Source organism: Fukomys damarensis, unplaced genomic scaffold (assembly GCF_012274545.1).
Source record: "Fukomys damarensis isolate Sample0158 unplaced genomic scaffold, DMR_v1.0_HiC HiC_scaffold_14, whole genome shotgun sequence".
Taxonomy (NCBI): domain Eukaryota; kingdom Metazoa; phylum Chordata; class Mammalia; order Rodentia; family Bathyergidae; genus Fukomys; species Fukomys damarensis.
The window spans coordinates 8,333,527-8,354,093 of record NW_022900926.1 but is presented as its reverse complement, the minus strand read 5'-3'; the positions used below and the strand labels follow the sequence as shown (position 1 = coordinate 8,354,093).

Genomic DNA, 20,567 nt, shown 5'->3' with positions numbered 1-20,567 from the left:
TAAAAAGCCAAGTATTTGCCTTAGCATAATAGGAAGCATGATGTATTAGTCAGCTTTCCTATCATTGGAACAAAATACTTGACATTCTCAGATTCAAAGAGGAGAGGATTAATTTGGCTCGCGGTCTGGGCGTCTCCGTTTGTGGTCGGTGGGCTCCGAGGCAGACATGGCGCATGGCACAAAAACTGCTCACCTCATGGCATCAGAGAAGCGTACAGAGGGAGAAGGAACGCGAAAGCTGGGGAAAGAACGCATCGTTCGGGCTTATGCGCCCGCTGACTCAGCTCTCCCATGGGTCCTCGGGTCCTCGCCTGCCTCGGGACAGCTCTTGAACCGCCATACTTGTCGGGGGGGGGGGAATCTGAGGCGAAACACTCCTGCCCATCTGGCTGGACAAGCTTGATGTCATGGTTCAAAAGTGGCTGCAAAATACGTTCTCTATAAAAGATTTAATACACATGCTTTATATCTTTATTGGCCAAAATGGAATAGCTGGGCAGAATTTATGAGAGTTATTATATATAAAGTTAAGAAAAGGATTTGACTTTCTTTCTTTCTCGGTTGAGAAAATGCTCAGTTAATGGATCCAACTGTAGAAATTTAATAATCCTTTCCCTCCTAGTTTTACAGTGCTACATTTATAATATACTGTTTTTCACAGACACAGACAGGTTTGTCTGTAAATTACCTGATTCCAGATTCATTTGTAGTCCGTTCTAAGTTGGTGAATTAATTATCTGTCCCTTCTGTACATCCCCTTGCACTTGTATCTCCCGAAACTGTGGCCATGGATTAAATTTAATATCTGATTGGACAAGCCCCTCACTTCTTTTTCCATTAAAAAAAAATTCGGGTTGCTCTTGCAAGCGTAGTACCCTGCACTAAATGTCAGCCACTTATTTCCTATAAGGGACAAAATAATACATATTTTAAGCTGTTCCAGCAATTGCGCCTCTATCACAATCTTCATTTTCAGTCACACTGTCCCCCAAAGGCTCACACGTTCAGAGGTGGGGCTTTTGGAAAGTGATTGCATCAAGGAAGTGTTAAACTCGCCAGTGGATTTAATCCACTGATGAATTCATAGCAGAATGTGGGGCCAGTTTGAAGGCGGTGATGCACTGTCTTTGGAGGGTGTAACTCTCCTCTGGCCTCTGCCCTCTCTCTCTGCATCCCCCTACCATGAAGTGAACAGCTTTCCTCTGCCTCACTCCCTCTACCATGAAGTGTGTGCTTTCGAGCCAGCCAACTGCACAGCAGACTTCACCCAAAGCCTCACATGCTCGTTGGTGGGGCTTTGGGGAGGTAACTGAATCACGGGTGCATGATACACATCGATGGATTAGTCCACTGATGAGTGTCTAGCAAAAAGTGGTAGGAGGTGGAGCCTGGTCAGAAAGAAACATGGCCTGGAAGGGTGTGTCACCCTCCCTCCTCCTTTATCTTTCTTTCTCTGCTTCTTACCTGCCATCTCATGAGCTGATTGCCCTCTGCCATGCCTCTCTTCCTTGGAACCAGCCAACTATGAACTGAAATGTGCGTAAACTTGAGCCAAAAGAAAACTTCCTTCCTTACAGGTGTGGGTATAGGGTATTTCTTGTCAGTAACAAAAGACAAGGCCTGAGCAATAGATTTCTGTCCTCTGAGCTAGATGAAATTTACAGTATATCAGCTAAAGGTGTATATTGGTTCATATAAACCTCTTCATTAAAACTCTTAATCTTTTGTTCTTAACTTCATTAGGCTATGCATCAGCCTTCTTGAGCAGAGCAGCTATCCTAAGGTTAAGGTTGTTAGCTCTTAAGAGAAACTGTGGAACAAATTGATTACATATCCATGGCTGATCAGAGTTGCAAGCAGAAAGCACAGATACAGACAGTCTGAGCATGTGCTTCGTGGATCTACAGCTTTCAAACAAATTTCAAAGACAAAAATCACAATGGAGAATGTGGATTGCACTTGCTGTCTGTTGGTACAGGTTGAGTAGCAAGCTGCCTTTCAAGAAAAGGACTGAGTAACTTAAAGAACATATAAAGCAGTTCCCAGAAATGAGGAGGGAGGAGGACAAGAACAACGAAATTTATGGGAAAGAAAGGGATGTGGGCTCGGATGACCTTGGTGGCTGTAAGACCACAGTGTTCCACTCTGATGAAAATGGTAGCTCTCAGCGTGGAAACTGCAGGATTTCAAAAGGTTTGTCCTGCTGGGTTTTCAAGATGTACAGCAAAGAGGATACAGAGGATACAGAAGACCCCAAGTTTGTTTTGAGGTCGATGTATGTGGAAAGACCAGTGTCCCATTTGCTCTCTGACTAGTAATTTATGGTATCTCTGTCTACCTTTTTCAGTTTGATTTTAATTTTTCAACAACAATCTTATTTGTAACAATTTCTGCATATATAGTTAACATAAAAAATACTTCTTGGACCTCATTATGATCTTCTACATTTCCATAATTTTGCCCAAGTTACTCTCCTTCAGAAAGCCATTTCTGGGTCACTGTTTGTATATCAAACACTACCACTTCACATAAAACATCCACTGCTAATAAATCTTCCTTCATCTGAGTCCCTGTCCTGCACACATTGCATTTTATTCTTCTAAGTAATTTCTCTGGTATCGCTGGCTTCCATCACTTTGTTTGCAGATACATCTGGCTCACATATGAGGAAGAAATAAACTAGTTTGCCCTCATGTAACTGTACATGGCTTGGGTTTGGTGTGGAGTAGGTGCTACATGTAATCACATACCAACTGAGGAAAATCACTGGATGCCGTTCATATTTTATTTCTGTATAGATAAACACTATATCGTTCTTCCAGAGAAGGGAAAAAACATGGTTCTGAGGTTTGGGGTTCTAAGAGAGGCTAAAGAAGGGGGATCCAACCAGTTCTATGGCAGAGCCGTTGTTGATATGCCCTTGAGGTGTTTCAGGGTTTCTATCTGTCATGTGCTTTATAGAGTAAGCTTTGTTTATGTGCCTCACTCTCTCCCTCTCCCAAAAGAATACAGTAGATACTCTAAGAATACTGCTCCCTCTCCCCTTTCCCAAATGAATACATCTATATTTTGGTATAGAAATATTTCCATTGTGTTCTAGTGGCCAGCTTTGTGAAATATCTCTTGCAAAACGTCTTTGCTAATCCTTTCTTCTGATTTAAAATACTAATATTTCATTTTCCAACTGTTAAATCACCCCATCCAACTCCCAGTTATGGGAAAATCAATGAAGATTTTCCTATGTCCTTTTCCAAGTTTACCACCCCTTATATTTTTAATACAATTAATGTTTACTGTAAGTTATTCTGCCAATTTATCTAGTGGTTTCTCAAGGTTGTAATACAGCTGATTCCTCAGAAAAAAAGATATTAAAAGGAGAAATAGGATATCTTTTGGACTCTTTCCTCAAGTCTGACATTTGGTCTACAAAATAGTAGCCTCTAACCATTTCTATGGATGATAGGACAAGACAGAGCAATCAATGGAGGAGAAATTTTTCATGTTTTTTTTTATCAGATAAGCTATATCTAGCTGATAAATTTAGGATGTTAAAATAAGCAATCATGTGTATTAACTATATTCTCACGGACACATGACCTTATAAAGTAATGTATACTCATGGGTTTAGGCTATAATTGGGGCCCGGGTTAGGCAGAGCAAGCGTAAATGTGGATCTGAAAACTAGTAGAGAGAGAGCCATAAATGAAAGAAAAAATTCCATAAAAAGAAACACTGATTAGCCAGTATGTAGTCACAGAGATCTGAAGAAGATCTCAAGGACAAATGTAACCTTTTTAACGAGAGTACCATAGAAAAGCAGAATACTTTTCGGTGTACTATTAGAAGGTTTTTATTGTCAATTAATTTTTAAAGATGTTGTCAATCTCGATCATTTGGTAAAGGTGATATTTTTGTCTTACTTGATCCTTTAACATTATATCATGTAGAGTTAGGGATTTAGCTCAGTGGCAATTACAGGTAGTGGTACAAATGTAAACTGCATATTTCCATTTTGTTATCAATGGAATTGTGTCTAAAGATAGGTGACCATGAATATGATTGCTGGGTCAATAGGAAAGTGGCTAAATGATTTTGCTAGGTCTTGTCAACTTTGCCTACTGAAGTGTTGTACTGATTGACATTCACACCAGCAACAGACAGTAACATCTGTTACCCCTGCACCTTTATCAGTGCAATAGTTATCATGTATTCTAATTCTAGATTCTAATGTTAGGTGGGTTAGAAATTGTATCACAATGTTTTAACTTGAACGTCTGTAATTATGAATAAGTTTAAACATTCTTTTCATGAGGGGTATTTTTGATGTCTTCTTGTACTTGTTTCATTATAACATCTTTTGATAAATTCTCCCCTCATATCATTTGTCACTTTTTCTATTGCTTTTCCATATTTTGCCCCTCGATTTTTAAAAGCTCTTTCTGAGAAGATATTTTCCCTTTGCTTATGGGCTATATTATGAAAATTTGCTCCCAGATGATTTACATTCTCTCTTTCCCTATAATGTTATATCAAATATCTTCTGTTGCCTGTAGATTTACTTGGAAAGCCTATTTCAAAAACAAGTTTGGTGGGCTGGGGATTTAGCTCAGGGGTTCGGTGGCCTGCCTTGCAAGAGCAAGGACCAGAGTTTAATCCCTGGTGCCTCCCAAAAAAACAAAAACAAAAACCAAAAAGAAGTTTGAAGATGATGGTCATGAAATCTTTTCCTACACCAAGGTGTTCAAGAGTTCTAGTGCATCTGTTTCAATATTTAGATCTTTAATCTATTTCAACTTTAGTTTAGTGCATGATGAGAGATATAGGTCTAGTTTTAATCTTCGGCAAGTTGAAACCCAATTTTTCCAGCACCATTTATTAAAGAGGCTATGTTTCCTTCAGTGAGAGTGTTTGGCTCATTCGTCAAAGAAGAGGTGACTGAGTATGTCTGGAGTTGTTTCTGCATCTTTATTCTGTTTCACTAATCCTCGGGTCTGTTTCTTCCCCAGTACAATGCTGTTTTTATTACAGTAGCTTTGTAGTATAGTTTCAAATTGGAGATTGTGATACCCCCACCTTGTCTTTGTTGCCTAGAATCACTTTTGCTATTCTAGGTCTCTTCTGGTTGCAGATGAAGTTTTGGATTGTTTTCTCAAGGTCTGTGAAGTATGCTGCTGGAATTTCAATTGGGATTGCACTGAATCTATATAGCAGTTTTGGAAGTATGGCATACTTTCTTCTAATGTGATTCTCTGAATTTTTTCTTCCCTTTTCTTTCATTCTTGTATTTTTGCTCTTTTATATCCCCCCCACCATGAAGTTCTGCTATTGATAGCTTGTAATTAAAATGGGCTGTCCCTTTCAATCAAGTCTTTCCTACAATAAAGTTCCTGCTTTTAAATATCAAGCCTGACCTTGAAAATAGTCCTGCCCCTGCAATTCTGCTCTGTGCTACTCTGATTTATTCACTGATGTTTTGTCTTCTCATGGGCAGTTTGGATTTTATCTTTATGGAGTGGCTCTGTCCACTCAGGTTCTTTTGGTACCATCTCTCCTCATAGGATTCACTCATAGTTTTCCTCAGTTTACCTGCTTAGTGGAAAGAAGAATAAAATGGGAATGGAATAATGCTATCTGTTGATTTTTCTCTTTTTAATCTGAGTTGTTATGTGGTTCCAGGACTGTCTTTCTTCAGGTAATATTGAAGGGTGAATTTTATATAGCTATGCAGTTATTTAACCTGACTGAGGTTGTTTGGAATTCTGCTGCCATTGTCTACAGCTACCAGGAAACCCTCTGTGTATTTTTAGATTCAGTGAAAATGCATTCATGATTTTGACTCCTCACAAATGTGTTTACTAGCCCAACAATAAAAACACCATCTATCTCCAAGCACAATTACTGCAACAACTGTGTTTTTTGTGCAGCTCTGCCACATGTTAGGAAGAGTGATAGTCACCTTACAGTTATGGTTTTTTTCATGTCTTGGAATAATTCTGCAAAGCAAGTTTATAATCTTCATCATAGCAATAAGTAAACTGAAGCACAGATGGCAGGAGAAAAATCTCCCAAGCCCACACAGCTGGCAAGTGAGAGAGCTGAAATTTAATGGACATCTTTCCTACTTCAATACCCTGCTGTTCTATCCACTTCATTCCTTTCATCTTCCAACAGTTGATGGGTAGGTTTAGTCTGTGAAGGAGGCCCTGCTGTTACCAGAATCAAACGTCCATGCGGCTCACCACTTGAAGTAACATTCAGGAAGCAAGAGGGGGCAGGAGGAATCAGATTTATTCAAAAGGGAAAACAAAGTGGTCTTTGCATCTCAGCTTCCTATCTTAAGGGAGCTTAGGGGCATGAGAAGCTTTTATGCGGAGGAAAGAGGGGTACAGTGAGGCAATGTCCTGGGAGTTTTGTGCTACCTGGATTCTTCACCATCTAGGCATATATGTCATTTTCCTTTCCCTCCAGGTATCATGATGGTCATAAGTCCCCTGGAATAGTTTTTAAACAAATCACTTTCTATAAGTTAGCTCATATGCTTTACATTACTTCATGATACACCAAATGTTTTTCTTTTGCCATAGAATTAAAAGAATGAGGGAGATGATCACAGGTTGTCAGATGTTCTGGGACCTAAAGAAAGATCATTTAGCAATTAAGATTTTAGGGTCCTAGATAGGGCTAAAAGGCTTAGGGAGAGGTTGATGGGTATGAGGTGGTGGGAGATAATAGATAGTTTTGGAGGAGCCCTCCTTACACTGGAAGAACCTACATTGAAAGTCCTGGAAATTATCATGCCTGTCCAGTATATTTCCTGTTCTAAAAGACAGGAACTTGGACAAACTTGACCTAAGAGCCTTCACTATCAACGGTGGGTCAAAGAGAGGAACTCTGCCAAGTAACTGCTAGAAACTTGGGGTCATCAGAAGCACACAGAAAACTGATAAATTGGTATATTCTTTTGAAAATTTTAATTTTATAAGCTTTTAAAATTGTCTGTCAGTATATTATTTCAAAATGTTCTGTATGTGGTTATAAATCAGCAGGATATAATTCTCTAAATTTCATAAAATATTATATAAGATAATACCCAATGAGACATATAAGTTTAAATATTTTTTTATTAATTCCTTAGTGATTTTTGGTACTTTCATATAACCTTAAAATATGAGTATTGATCAATTCAAAAGTCCAAAATTGCAACTTGCGTGGAATAATCACAGCATTAATTTGAATATACTTTTAGAAATGCACGGAAAATTTTCTAAGAAATAAACATCAACACAAAACACCAGAATGATAAAAATTACATAATTACAGTTAAATTAAATTTTTAAAATTACTGGTGATCAGAAGTTAGAATTGTTGAGAATTTTTACGGGAATGATTCAAACACGTTTTCAAATAACAGCAGAAATTCCTTCCTTGCAGTTTGTGTCATCATTAAAATTTTCCATATATTCAAAGTTAAGGAACCTGGAAAACACACAATGGTTGTACATAAACTCCTATGAACATTTTTAAATTCCTTGTGGCAATATATGAGTGATTAATTGTCTTTCATTTATTTTCTACTAGTTATTGAAAAATCATCAATTATGCAAAGGAAAATGAACAGCATATCATTGTTACAGTATTAACAATACTCTTTAGCAAGATCTGATCTACTACTAACTTTATTTCATCTTATCTATGATTTTAGTGCTGAGACCATAAGTTCTGGAAGATAAGCGTACCCAGAATGGCATTGCTTTAGTATTGGCAATAACCTTTGTACGTTGTTATAAACTGTAACAACTAATGTCCCTAAGTTTTCTAAATTTATTCAGTGAAACTGCCCATCTATTAGGCAAAGTGAATGTTGGCTGTTAATTTTCTGTGATAAATCTCTGTGGAAGACTTCCGCGGATGGAAGGAGATGCACTGTGCTACTCAGTGTGTGAGAAAGAGCAGCCTTCTGACTGAGGTGCCACGTCATGGCCAGGACTCCAGTAAGAAGAAACTTCACGTACCAAGTCTCAAACATGAGTGCGTGCTTTGGCTACTGCAATCAATACCAAGGCTTTTAAAAATATATCTCCTTTCTTCATGTCAGTTTGCTTCATTTAGATCTTCAAAATTAAAACTTTTCCATTGAGAAAACACTAATAGTATAATCATGCTTTTAGTGTGGCTCAAAGTTTCAGTGCATGGGTGGAAACTGGGAATGATGTGGTAATTTTCAAACTTGTCATTAAAGAATTATTCTAATTTTTACTCTCCTAGGAAATTCAGTACATGAAGTGATGGAGCAAAAGACTTTTGCCTTAACTAATACTGTTTGATCTATGGAATCGAGATAGGGCCAACTGATAGGAATTATATCAATTATCACAGGATTTTTAAAAATTCCTTTATTTTCTTTTAAATTAATAGCAAAGTAGGAATTTTTAAAAGCAGCTCTGATGAACAAATGAAGCACATATGTGGGTATATGGAAGGAAAGTATAGTTTATTCAGTGTTGCACACTCCAAAATTCAACATGGAGTCTGGATAAACAATCAAGACATCAGTGTGAGAACCATGATTGCTTGATGGTGCCATTTTATAGATATAGATAGATAGATATAGCTATAGATATCATTATATCTATAGCTATATCTATCTATCTATCTATCTATCTATCTATATATATATATATAGCATGATGATCATTGCTTAAAAAATGTAAAGGAGGCCCACAGAAATCATGAGTTTTGGGGCTGGGGATTTAGTTCAGTGATTCCACCGCCTGCTTTGCAAGCATAAAGTCCTGAGTTCAATCCCCAGTACCCCCCCAAAAAAAAACCAGGTAGAAATCATGAGTTTCTTTTTGGAGTCTATGTTGCGAGTGCATGCCTTCCATTGAATAAATCTTTTGGCTATCACTTCAATACAGTCTTGATTGTTTCAAAACACTTTGTTCAATTCTTACCTGTGACTCTGTTCACATCGCCAATCATTTTTAGAGCCACCAGGACAATGTTCTGAAGTTCTGTGAAGTCACGGATGAAAGGGGCTATATCAGTACTGTTCAGGATTCTTGGTGGAAGGCCCTTCTGGAACTTGTATGTTCTAATCAAGGTGGTAGGAAACCGACATGCAGCTAAATAAAGCACGGCGACAGCCCAGTTATCTCCGAAATTTGCTTCTTTTTCAGAATAATATGTATGCCTAAAACATAATGGAAAATATTCAGTTATGATTAGTCACCTCAGAACTTCACTTTCCTTAGAAAATATTATCTCTTCCTAATGAGCATTTTAATACTTTAACTATTTAACAGTAGGTTTTATAATGTGATTACTTTAGTCTATCAATCAGGAGATGTGAAGGTACCTAATTAAAGAGGAAGTTCTAGGATAAATCATTGCATCTCTTATTAATATTTTACTTTGCATTTTATAATTTTCAATTAGTCCATTTCTACTTAAAACCAGTATCATAACAAGCTGTAAGGATATGTTTAAATATTATTGTTGGCAATACAGAGATAAATACTAAAGATCTGTGTCAAACTTTTTGCTGGACTTAGGCATTCCTTTTTAAACTCTTGATTTCCTGAAGCAGGGAAATTCCCAAAACGATGAGCATTCTAGTGAAATGGAATGATTTTCTTGTTAACTTTCAAAATAACTGATTTTTAAAAAATAGAATATTTTTCTACTAGTGAAAGCATCTATAAGGCTGATGTTCTAACTCATTTTTGTGGGCAAATGATTACAGTGGAGAGTAGTAAGTAGATTTTTGTCCATTTGGTTGATTTTGCAGTGCTGAAGATTAAACCCAGGGTAGTCTACCACTGCGCTACATCCCCAGACCTTCTTCCTTATTATTTTTCAACAGGTTCTTACTACATTTCCCAATCTGGCCCCCAATTTGCGACCCTCCTTCCTTACCTTGGAGAGGAGCTGGGATTCCAGGTGTGTGCCACTGCACCCAGCAGTAGTTTTATAACAATGTAATTCATGGCTACTGGCAAATTAGCTATCACAGGGTGGCGACAATTACTAGAGGTTCTTTCTAGTGAAATGGCCACTGCTCACATGGCTCACCGGCAGTGTTGTCTTTCCAATCTCATCTCAGACTTCAGCTCCTTCACCAAGCTCCCCAGCAGTCACTTCCTACTCTTCACTATTCACAAGACACCATCTCCATAGTTCAAGCTTTGTTAGATCAGATCATTTTCTAACGTAACAAGTTACATCAGCAGTTTTAATTTTCCAGAACACATGTGGGATTCACCAAACATACCATGTTTGTATTTTGATTATCAGTGTAAGGTAAAAAATGACACAGACCAGAGACTGTGTCATTTCTGCTCGACTCCCATGTGGGTGGGATCCCTCCTGCCTCCTGCCAGAAGGCGGCAAGGCAGGCAGTGTTGGATCCTTGATGGCAAGTGTCCAGTATGGGTGGAATCTCACTGATACATCACAATTGTCTATTAAATAAAGATTATAGGAAACATCTGTTCAGAGAGATTTTGAGCAAGGGCCACACAGCCCTAGAAACACTACATAACCTAAACTGCAGGGAAAAGCAGAGGCAAAAAGTTACCAAGGGCAGCAGTTCAGTACACCAGAGGCAACGGAGGAGAAGTGAAATTTAGTAGAAATGTTGCCAAATACTCTACCCTAATGAATGGTTCATCAGTTCTTTTAATGTGTTATATAAACTGAAGCCATAAAAATATAAAAATATACCTTACGTGGTTAATATACAGTACTTCAAAAACATTAATATACAGGAGCTGACCAATCTTAAGAAATAGATGCACAGAGTTTTATCAAAGTCTCATGTTTACCCCAAAATAAGACCTAACCAGAACATCAGCGCTGGTCATCACCGCGGTGATGGTGTCAAGCCCAAGATCAGACAAAGGGCACTGTTCTCCTGCCCAGTGATTGCTCTGTGACACTGTTGCAGAAGGAATTGGTAAATGGCATGCAGAGATGCAAGGAGAGTGTAAACTAAAAAAGTTTACTTTGCTCGCAAAGGGTCAATCCGCACCAAAAGCTCTGCCAAAGGACCAACCCCGGATTGGGTGACAATCTGCCTTTTATAAGAGTTCTACAACCATGACCTCATTTTAGATGATAAGACATTTTAGTTCCCTCAGTTCCCATCACAAATCATGGTCAAAAGACGGCTCAGTGTTAACCCAAATGTAGCATTTCTCTCAGGATGTTTATCTTTAGATATTTCAGGCCACAAAAGCAGGTCTGGTGACAGTCCCTTTATCTTATCACTTTTACAGCCATATAGTTTACAGAGAGTTTTATAGCTCAGGGACTGTTATCTTAGCTTGAACATTTGGTCTCATTCTGGGATGCAGTTTAGCAACTCAAACATTTGTTAATTTGAATTGGGGCTATGTGCCTTCAAGCGTCAAGGGTGAAACCTCAGGTGTTTTTGTTAAACAAGCAAAGCAAAGCAAATTACAGAAGCAAAAGGCAGAGGTTATTTTGGATTTTATTTTTTAACATGCTGTAGGTTTCAGACTCTTTACAGAAGTTTTCTCTATCAATACCAGGTAAAACAAAGCAACCAGGCTGTCAGTTTTGCTCTATTTTTCAAGGCTCATTATTTCTGGTTAGGTTTTCTCCAGTATTTGGTGTTACGAGGCATGCCTGAAGTATCGATAGAAAGGGATGTTTTTGAAATAAGTTATATTACATGAAAGTACTTACTACACCCTCCTTTTCTTACTCTTAATATTTAAGTACATTTAATTCTTATTTTACTTATTACAACGCAGCATTTTTAATTTCATCTTTAAAAGATGTATTGACACTTGTGTCAAGTTATAACAGAAGTTCAAGAAAATCAAATGTGTTAATTAAAAATTTTTGTCATAATTAGTGAAGAGGACATCTAACTAATTACTAGTAAATTGATGCTTTTCAGTAAATATGCTTGTAACGAAAAGGTTATATACAAATTTAAAGTTATACAAAAACTTACTTTATATGATTTTGGAGCAATTGTTAAATCAAACAGTCCTGTAAAAATATTTTTAAATGTAATTCAATGGCACAAATAGAAATAAATGCAAGGTGTTTGAATATCTAACTAAACCTATAAGAGAAAGGAAATACATCTTTTAAAAGATCTGTAAATCTAAGAACTTTCAATATTCAAAATATCCTCGTTTCCAAAGTTGTATTTTTCTATTACTTTATCTTTCCATGAAACATAACCAGTAAAAACCTTTGCTGTTAGTCATAGGTTAATAAGGTTGACGGTCTCCACTCACTCCTCCTAGTCAGACGTCTCCGCGTTCCCGACGTTTAGCACAGAAAGAACATGCACTTTCTGCCTGTTCTGTGGCAACAGCCCCAAGTTAGAGTTATAAGGGACCGTGCTAGGCACTGCCCACAGATTAAGCTTCTTCAGTGTCCGATTTATCAGCCAGTTGCTAGAGACATATCAGCAGGAAGAGGACTTACCCATTCACCTCGCCGAGTGATGAAATAGGTGGGGAGAGCAAAACTGAGTGGAAAACGGAGGGCTCAGACCTTTCCACCTGGGGTCCTTCTGCCTGTGCAGCGCCCATGAGCTCTCCTCTGTGGGACCTGCTATTCGCCCTACCCAGGTTTCTTCCCTGCGCCTCGCTCTGGGCGGTGGATTTCACCCCCTTGAGAGCGTGCTTTGCTTGCCAATCAGAATTGTTTTTATAGCTGCACTTTCAGGTGTGACAGCGTATGGAGTAACTTGCTAATTACCTAGCCTGTCTTCTCAGCTAATCCTGACACCAGCTGATACTTTCTCAAGTACATAGGACCATATCATTTATTTAAAGTAATAAAGACAATAAAATAATCTACAGTTTTATATTGTTTTGTTTTATACAGTTAGAAAATTCTTCTCAGGTTTGTTTTTTGGTTTTGTTTTGTTTTTCTTGTACCGGGGATGGAACTCAGATCCTTGCGCTTTCGAGGCAGGCGGTGGAACCACTGAGCTAAATCCCCAGCCCTGCTTGTGTGTTTTTTTTAAACCAATATTTTTTCCTCACTTTTTGGGCTCTGTTTGTACAACACTTTCTAAATTGCATCCTGCTAAAATATTTTCACCCTATCATTGTAACCCCAAGTGGCTACACTTATTATTTAACATTAAGTTTTAAAGTCACTACCACTCTGTAAGAGGAAAAATGCCTAAATAAAACAAATATATATGTAACTATATATACAGAATATTAAGGAGCAATATTCATTCTTACCTATCTTCAAAAATTTTAGGAGGATCTTTCAAGGATGTGGTATGTGCATCCCATAAGTATTTCAACAGTTCTTCAAAGGTGCTCCAAGGTGACTGCATATACTAAAGTAAACAGGAAAAACTTAGCAGTATTTCAGCTCCCTGAAATGTTACCTCACGCAGACAGTAACTGGAGCAGTATTCTACAGGGCGGGAGCTTGTGTCTGACAATTAGTATGCATAAAAGTTTATTGGTGTCTAATGCTTTATAAAGAGCAAAAATATGTATTAGTTTTAGCAAAGCATATCCATCCAGAAGCAACAAACTTCAAGTATATTCAAAAACTCATCTTTTATACTGGCTGGGAAGCTTTTTGTCATTTTTTTCCATGAACATAGTTAAAATAATCAAAAAATCTTAAGAAAATAAGACAAATATTTGTTTGAATGTTAAATTTAATGTCTAGAATGAACTGATAATCAAAAGACCTGTTAAATATATCTCTTTATCATTGATTTTAGTTCATGCCTACGTTAAATCAATGTATTTTATTTTCATCATAAATTATTTAGTTCAGAACAACATGTACTTAGTTCTACCTAAATGTTATCATTCATTTATTTAGTTGAACTACACCAATTTACTGGTCTAAAACCAATGCTATAATCACATTTCTTTTTAGTTCTCATAGTTAACCTAAAGTTCCAATTAACCATGCCAGCCAGTTAACCTTGTAGCAAAATATCCTGTATACTTAGGACTTAAAATTTATTTGAAGTGAAAAGAATAAATACATTTCATGTTAATTCTCTACTTGGAAAGTGGGTATTATAATTTATTTCGAAAATGTCTCCTAAAAGTCTCCTGCGATCAGAGGTCGGTCTTTCAGAGGGTGATCCTGTCACAGGAACTTTCTCCTCATCGATTCATTAATCTACTAATCAGATCATAGTGCTATAGAATCACTGGGAGGTGACAGAAACAGAAGGTAGGATTTAGCTGAAAGGAGCAGACCACAGGGTATGGCCTTGGAGCTGTATCTGGTCCATGGCTCCTTTCTCTCTAGCTCTTTCCTTCTCTCTCTCTGCTTACGGCTGCTATGAGGTAAGTAGCTTTCTTCACATTCACCCTTCTGCCTGATGTTTCTGCATTGCTGCGGCCTCAAAGCAAGGGAACCAGCTGACAGTGGACTAAAATCTCCAGAACTGTGAGTCCAAATACATCTCTCCTCTTCTACACTGAGAGTTCTTAGGAATTTGGGCAGTGCCGAAAAGCTAACAGTGTGTTTCAGTGATGTGCAATGCCCTGCCATACTACATATTATTAATGTATTTAACCTAACAGTTTACATTTGCTTTTTAAGGAAAATATTATACAATTAAAAAAAAACAGACTAGAAGCTATATACCAAAAGGAATTTTCTTGCCATGTATTAAGAACATAAACTATAAAATGTAGAGAAAGAACCTGGAAAAATATTTTCCACTGGTTCATTGTGTCGGGGAAGGAGGAACGGCAGCCAGAAACATTGTAGCAAAACCGCATCTGGTCCTTGGGCGGAGGCAGAAGCGTGACATTGTTAGGCGATGTCCCCAGTATGCCAGAATCCAGGGCAGCAAGGAAAGGTAGGACACTCAGGAAATAATTCATATCTGAGGGAACAGAAAGTTTATTATCACCACAACCAGTAATAAATGTCAAGGACCAGAATGCATTAAGGAAAAACACAGTTGTAGAAACATGTGATAAAAATTAGTCACTGAAAAAAGTACTATGCACAAAATCCACCTGCAAATTTTAACTTCTGTTAAAAATTCTATAATCATTTGTATATATCATTTAGCATTCCTGATATATTATTTAAAAACATAAGGTAATTTGAATGGATTTGGTGATAATCTTTCTTCATAACACTAAGTAAAGCAGGAAGAAAACTATGAAATAATCCACAAAATGATAGAAAAACTTTACCTTAGGTTGTACTGTGCATTGTAGTTTTTTCTACAATATTCTAACTTGACTGTGGCTTTGGTTAATATTTTCTGTTTTGTAGATATAAGTTTGATTTCTAAACATAATATCACTAGATTCTCACTTTATGCTATTTTTCTAAAGCAAAATTTTCAATGTTTTCTGGCAATAGCTCATTAGAAAATGTATTCAATTGACAATCAAATGAGATCCTCTTTCTACCTACAGAATACCTATGCTAGTAAATTTAGACATCATAACTGAGTTAGGAACCTAGGTTTATATTGATTCCCCTTGGAAATGAGTGATGTAAAATATTTTTCCCCACAGACATGCAAACCTCTGCCCCAGGAGGACGGGGCTACCACCGATCTACTACGGCATCCGAGAAAATGTTCACAATCAAGATCTGTGAGCATGACTATTGGTGCATGTCTGAAAAATGACTCAGCATAACAAGAGGCAAACATAGGAGGACAAATCCTATGTGGGTCACTCAGCAGGTGAATTTTAACGTGATCTCCTTTCTAATTACTCCAAGAAGTTGTTGTGTAAGTTAGTCTCTTTCCTGAAACACAAATTTGAAGAATTGGAAAACACCTTCTGGTTACTTCTGCTTTTCGCCTAGGACTGAAGACTTAGATTTCTGACTGGCAAGATCAAGTCCAGTAGGTGCTACTCTCTGACAAGTTTGAGTTTGAGATCTAAGGTGTTTGATCTGAGCAAAACGATAAAGCATTGCTTTCTTCGTCTCTCACTTCTCAGCCTTCCTCGTTCCGAAGAAGCTGGGTCACCTTGGGACCTGCCATTTCACTGCCAGTATCGGTCCTCCAGAAGCCTGGTCCTTTGGACTTCCAACTTCAGTTCTCCTATGAAAAACTGATATGTCCTTTAAAAAATCATAACTGACCTCGTGGTTGTTAAATGCTGAAAGATGGCATAGAAATTACCAGGTACATTGTGAGAGAGACTCATTTTTTTAAATGGAATACTACTGACAAGAACCAAGATGTGATATGTATGTGCACCAATACCCCACAATTAGTATATTCATTGTGTGTCCCACACATATGTTAATAAAAATGTTTAAAGAAATAAAGTTTGAGAAACACCTGCACACAAAAATAAATAAAGGGGAATGGCACTACTTTTTAGTTGTCTGTGTATAAGACTTTGGGTAGGAGGTTTCTCTTTGTGGGACTACAGTATTTAACTTATCTATTTCATTGAACTTACCAGCCCACCAACTGTCTACAGAAATGCAGAGAGGGTCAGGTTCATAGCCACAGTTTGTCCTTCTCTCAGGGTCGGCTAGTCTACCTAGAGACCAGAAATACACAGTTACATTTCTTACACACAATTCAAAATTAATCATAACTCTCACATAGCTGGGTAGATGTTATTTGTAGGTGCACGAATATGTATTTGTGAATTACTGGATTTATATATCCATCACTCTTTATTGCTTTTTCTTTTGCATCTCTCAGTCATGTTCTTTTCCTGAACCACAGCACAATTTTTGACTTTTAAATTATAGGTCTTAGATTTTTTTGCTTTTATAAATTTTCATGTTTTTATTGCCTTCTGTACCCACAGGCCAAAACTATAGATGCACTCAGGTAAAAAGAAGTGGAAGTGGCTGAGAGTCAAACAAATAATTGTTCATTAGAAAATAGCCTTTCTTTTCTTTGACAAATGAAATTGTTCTTTCTCTTATCTTTCTCATTGGCTATGTTATTGGCATTGAATGGGCAGTGGATATCAGTCTTTCTAGTAAGCTCCTTCTGTCCACCAGAGCAAAATTATCTTTTGATTCATAAATATTTTGTACCCAAACACATTTTCTGCATATACATTGTGCTGAACAGTCCCTTATTTCCAGAAAGAAGTCACCACTTGGAGAGAAAGATGCACGTGAACAAGTCGCTGCTGGTTTATAATTACATGTCCATGATCAGGTGATCACAATTGCATCTCCAAGAAATTCTAACTAATTTGGCATGATCTTCTGTTTTTACTTTATATCCACTTGATAATTCTATTTATCCTAGTGCTAAGAAAAAGTTCACTTTCACACTTAGCAGGACCCCAGTAAGAATTCATAAAATGCTCCCTAGGTTAGCTCCGATGTCTTTCTGGGGTTGTCCCTAATGTCTCCAGTAGAATCAGACCACTCATGAAGGAGGGATTTGTGAAGAAGGAAAAGAAGAATTAGAGAAGCAATGGTTATAATGAGAAAAAAATCAATTTTTAAAAACATGTCTGAAATTTAGAGTCATATGCTTCATAGTTATCCTGACAGATCATTAGCGTGGAAAGAACTGTCTTGCTTACCTGATCTATATTGCCAGCCATGCTGAAGAGGCAGTCCCCATAAAAGGTTTTGTTCATTTTCTGGACCAAATTTTGCAAAATATGTGGCTGTCCTATTCAGCAGGATTTTGTACATCCCCATTCTGTCAGTGAACACCCAGGGGTCGATAACGTATTTCCCGTTCTCTACCCCGTAGTCACTGAACTGACCAGGGCTCTCCTGCCACAGAGGAGGATACAGATTCGAGAGATTGAAAGCTCCTGCTAAAGAAGCAGATGCACAACCAAGCAGGACCCAGGCCCAGGAAGGAGGCAGAGCCATGGTGCCGAGGTTGGGGCTGAGGCTGGAGCAGGGCTTTTATTGGTGTGGAGCAGGAAGTCACGGGATTGTCTTACATCACCACTTATCACCACTTTGCTTTCTTTATTAGGATTTGTAATATCACTCAAGGATATATAAAAATGCATGTAATTTCATGACAGTACAAATTTCTGCTTCAAGAGAGAACTTTGACCTGTATCCAAGTAATACCATCCAGTACATAAAACCAGTTTGTTGGAGAAAAAAGATAATTAATTCCAGTATCTATTTTTTTTCAGTAAAAGAATCTTAGAATGATAACCAAGACCATAGCTTTCCCAGATTGACACTGAACTTGCAGTGTTCCTTGTATAATTAAGCATGTAACCAAGTACTAATCACTGGTAAATCACAGATACGATGTCTATAACGCACAGTACTCAACTGCTATCAAAATCACCCTACAGTGCACTACCACACCAGAGCTTCTTAGCCCAGTCTACCTGGGATTTGATACCTGTTGGCCAACCTTTTCCCATCCCTCCATCCCTAGTAGAGTCTCCTGTAAGTCACAATTCCCACTCTTAACTTCTATGAAACCCAAAGATTCCACGTAGGAGCGTGTTCATGAAGTACTAGCCTCGCTGTGCCCTTCTCACCACACTTAACTTGACGATCTCCAGTTCCATCCATGTCTTCAAACGTGACGAGATTTTGTTGTCTCGTGGTAGTATGTAAACTGCATTCTGTAGGTATACCACATTTTTTGTGTGTGTTTTCATCAGTTGTTGGACACTTAGGTTGTTTTTCCTCTTGGGGCTATTATTATAGTAAAGAGCAGATAATTTTCCTTAGGATGTATAGCCAGGAGTGGGAATGCTGGATAATATGGTAGTTCTATTTTAATTGTTTTAGGAATATCCGTAATGTTTTCCATAACACCCTGGCTAATTCTCATTCCCACCTCCAACAGTGTGCGTGGTTCACTTTTATTCTCATCTTCGTCAGCACTAGTTATCTTTTGTCTTTTTGATAGCAGATATTGTTAGTCAGGTGAGGTGCTATCTCACTGTGCTTTTGAGTTACATTTCCCTGATGATTAACGATCCTGAGCATTTTTCATGTATCTGGTAACCTTTTGTGTAACTTTTGAGAAATATGTATTCATATACTGTGCCCATTTATAATTGGGTCATTTGTTGTGTTTTGTTCTGATTTGGTTTTTGACTGGGGGATCGTTGTTGATTTTTTGCAGTTCATTATATATTCCGGATGTTAACCTCATGTCTGACATGTAGTTTACAAATATTGTCTCCCATTCTGTATACTCTCCTTTCATTCTAAGGATTGTTTCCTTTACATCTCATTTGCCTATTTTTGTTTTTGTTTCTCATGTTTTGGGATTCTTGGCCAGAAAAAACTCCTTACCCATCCCCAGGTGTGAAGCATGTTGTCCCTTATTCTTCCAATGGCTTTATAAGAGAGGCTTAAGGTTGCTTTTTGCTAAAAGCATGGACTTCTCACTTGGTTTTTCACATGTCCAGTGGCTAAGGATAAATACATCACAGTTTGGCATCTCTGCCCTCATATGTCATCTCTCTGCTCTTGCTACCTTTTACTTTGGGGGTCACACTTCTGCTCAACTCTGAAAGTACATGCTAAGCATCTAAGGAATGTTTGTATTTGCAGTAAATTTATATTCTCTCTAAAGACAAGGATACCTAAGATTTTTTCAAGATTTACCAGGACATCATAATCAACTTATTTTCAGCCTCCACTTTTTATAATTTCTTGTGTTTTCATGCCAATACCATGCTATTTTGGTCATTACAGTTTTGTAGTGTACTTTGATGTCAGATAGTGTAATACTTCCAGAGTTAATTTTGTCCTGAAGCTGTTTTAGAGATTAGGAGCCTTTTGTTTTATGTGAGTTTTAGGAATTTTTCCTAGTTCTGGGGTAGGATAAAAGAAATTATGACTAGTAGAAAAGAGACAAGGAAAATCATAATCAAAATTGTACTTTCAAGAAAACTGCAGCTTCAGGATTCCAAAGATTACCGAAGGTACCCAAGGTTAACCATATCTGTACGCTCTATCCTTACTTCTTAGATTTGTTTGTTCTCTCTTTACTGGTTTATGCTCTGTAGGCTTTTCTGTTTTTGTCTTACAAACCCATCCTACCCAAAAGCCTTAAAGGTATTGTAAGTCTGCAAATTAACTTGGTGGGTAAGGTAAGCGGCAACAACCTGACCTTAAGGTGAAGAAACAAATTCAAACAGTTCAAGGAATATTTTTAGGCAAAATATTTTAGACTACTCATTTTTAAAACTTCCTTCAAGAACACATATATATTTCCATACCTAGACCATCTCTTTCAAGGGCTCACACTTTATTTTGACTGAATATGTACTTGTTTAAGCCTACACAATAAAATATGTCTTTACCTCTCACAAATGCATCCTGAAATTCTTTTTCTGTGCCAAGAGTCAAGCACCAACTCTGTGAGCCAAGATGTGGTCCCTGTATCTTCTTTGGAAGAACTCCTTGAATCCTATTCATTGACAGTTCTTAACAGAATTTTTAGAAGTAAAACAGCTGAGACACAAGTTTATCTAAAAATATAAATGATTCTGGAAAGGTAAAACTCAACTAGTGATGAATAATAATGATGAAGGCAAACCTTCTCTAACATGCATTCAAACTTTTTATAAGCCAGGCGAGGTGGCTCAAGCCTGTAATCCCAGCACTCGGGAGGCTGA

The 20,567-nt window shown here is 37.6% G+C and overlaps 1 protein-coding gene across 1 annotated transcript in view; it reads right to left on the bottom strand.

Annotated features, from left to right (window-relative positions):
• LOC104863390 (protein LEG1 homolog) overlaps nucleotides 1-17,829 on the bottom strand; it is a 24,679-nt gene extending 6,850 nt beyond the window's left edge. The window contains exons 1-6 of the mRNA XM_010625774.2: nucleotides 17,529-17,829; nucleotides 16,431-16,514; nucleotides 14,691-14,875; nucleotides 13,245-13,345; nucleotides 8,955-9,193; nucleotides 7,380-7,476 (exon numbers count right to left, since the gene is read on the bottom strand). Of these exons, the coding sequence (XP_010624076.2) occupies nucleotides 7,380-7,476; nucleotides 8,955-9,193; nucleotides 13,245-13,345; nucleotides 14,691-14,875; nucleotides 16,431-16,514; nucleotides 17,529-17,829 (1,007 nt within the window). The remainder of the gene's footprint in view (nucleotides 1-7,379; nucleotides 7,477-8,954; nucleotides 9,194-13,244; nucleotides 13,346-14,690; nucleotides 14,876-16,430; nucleotides 16,515-17,528) is intronic.
• Nucleotides 17,830-20,567: the final 2,738 nt, after the last annotated feature.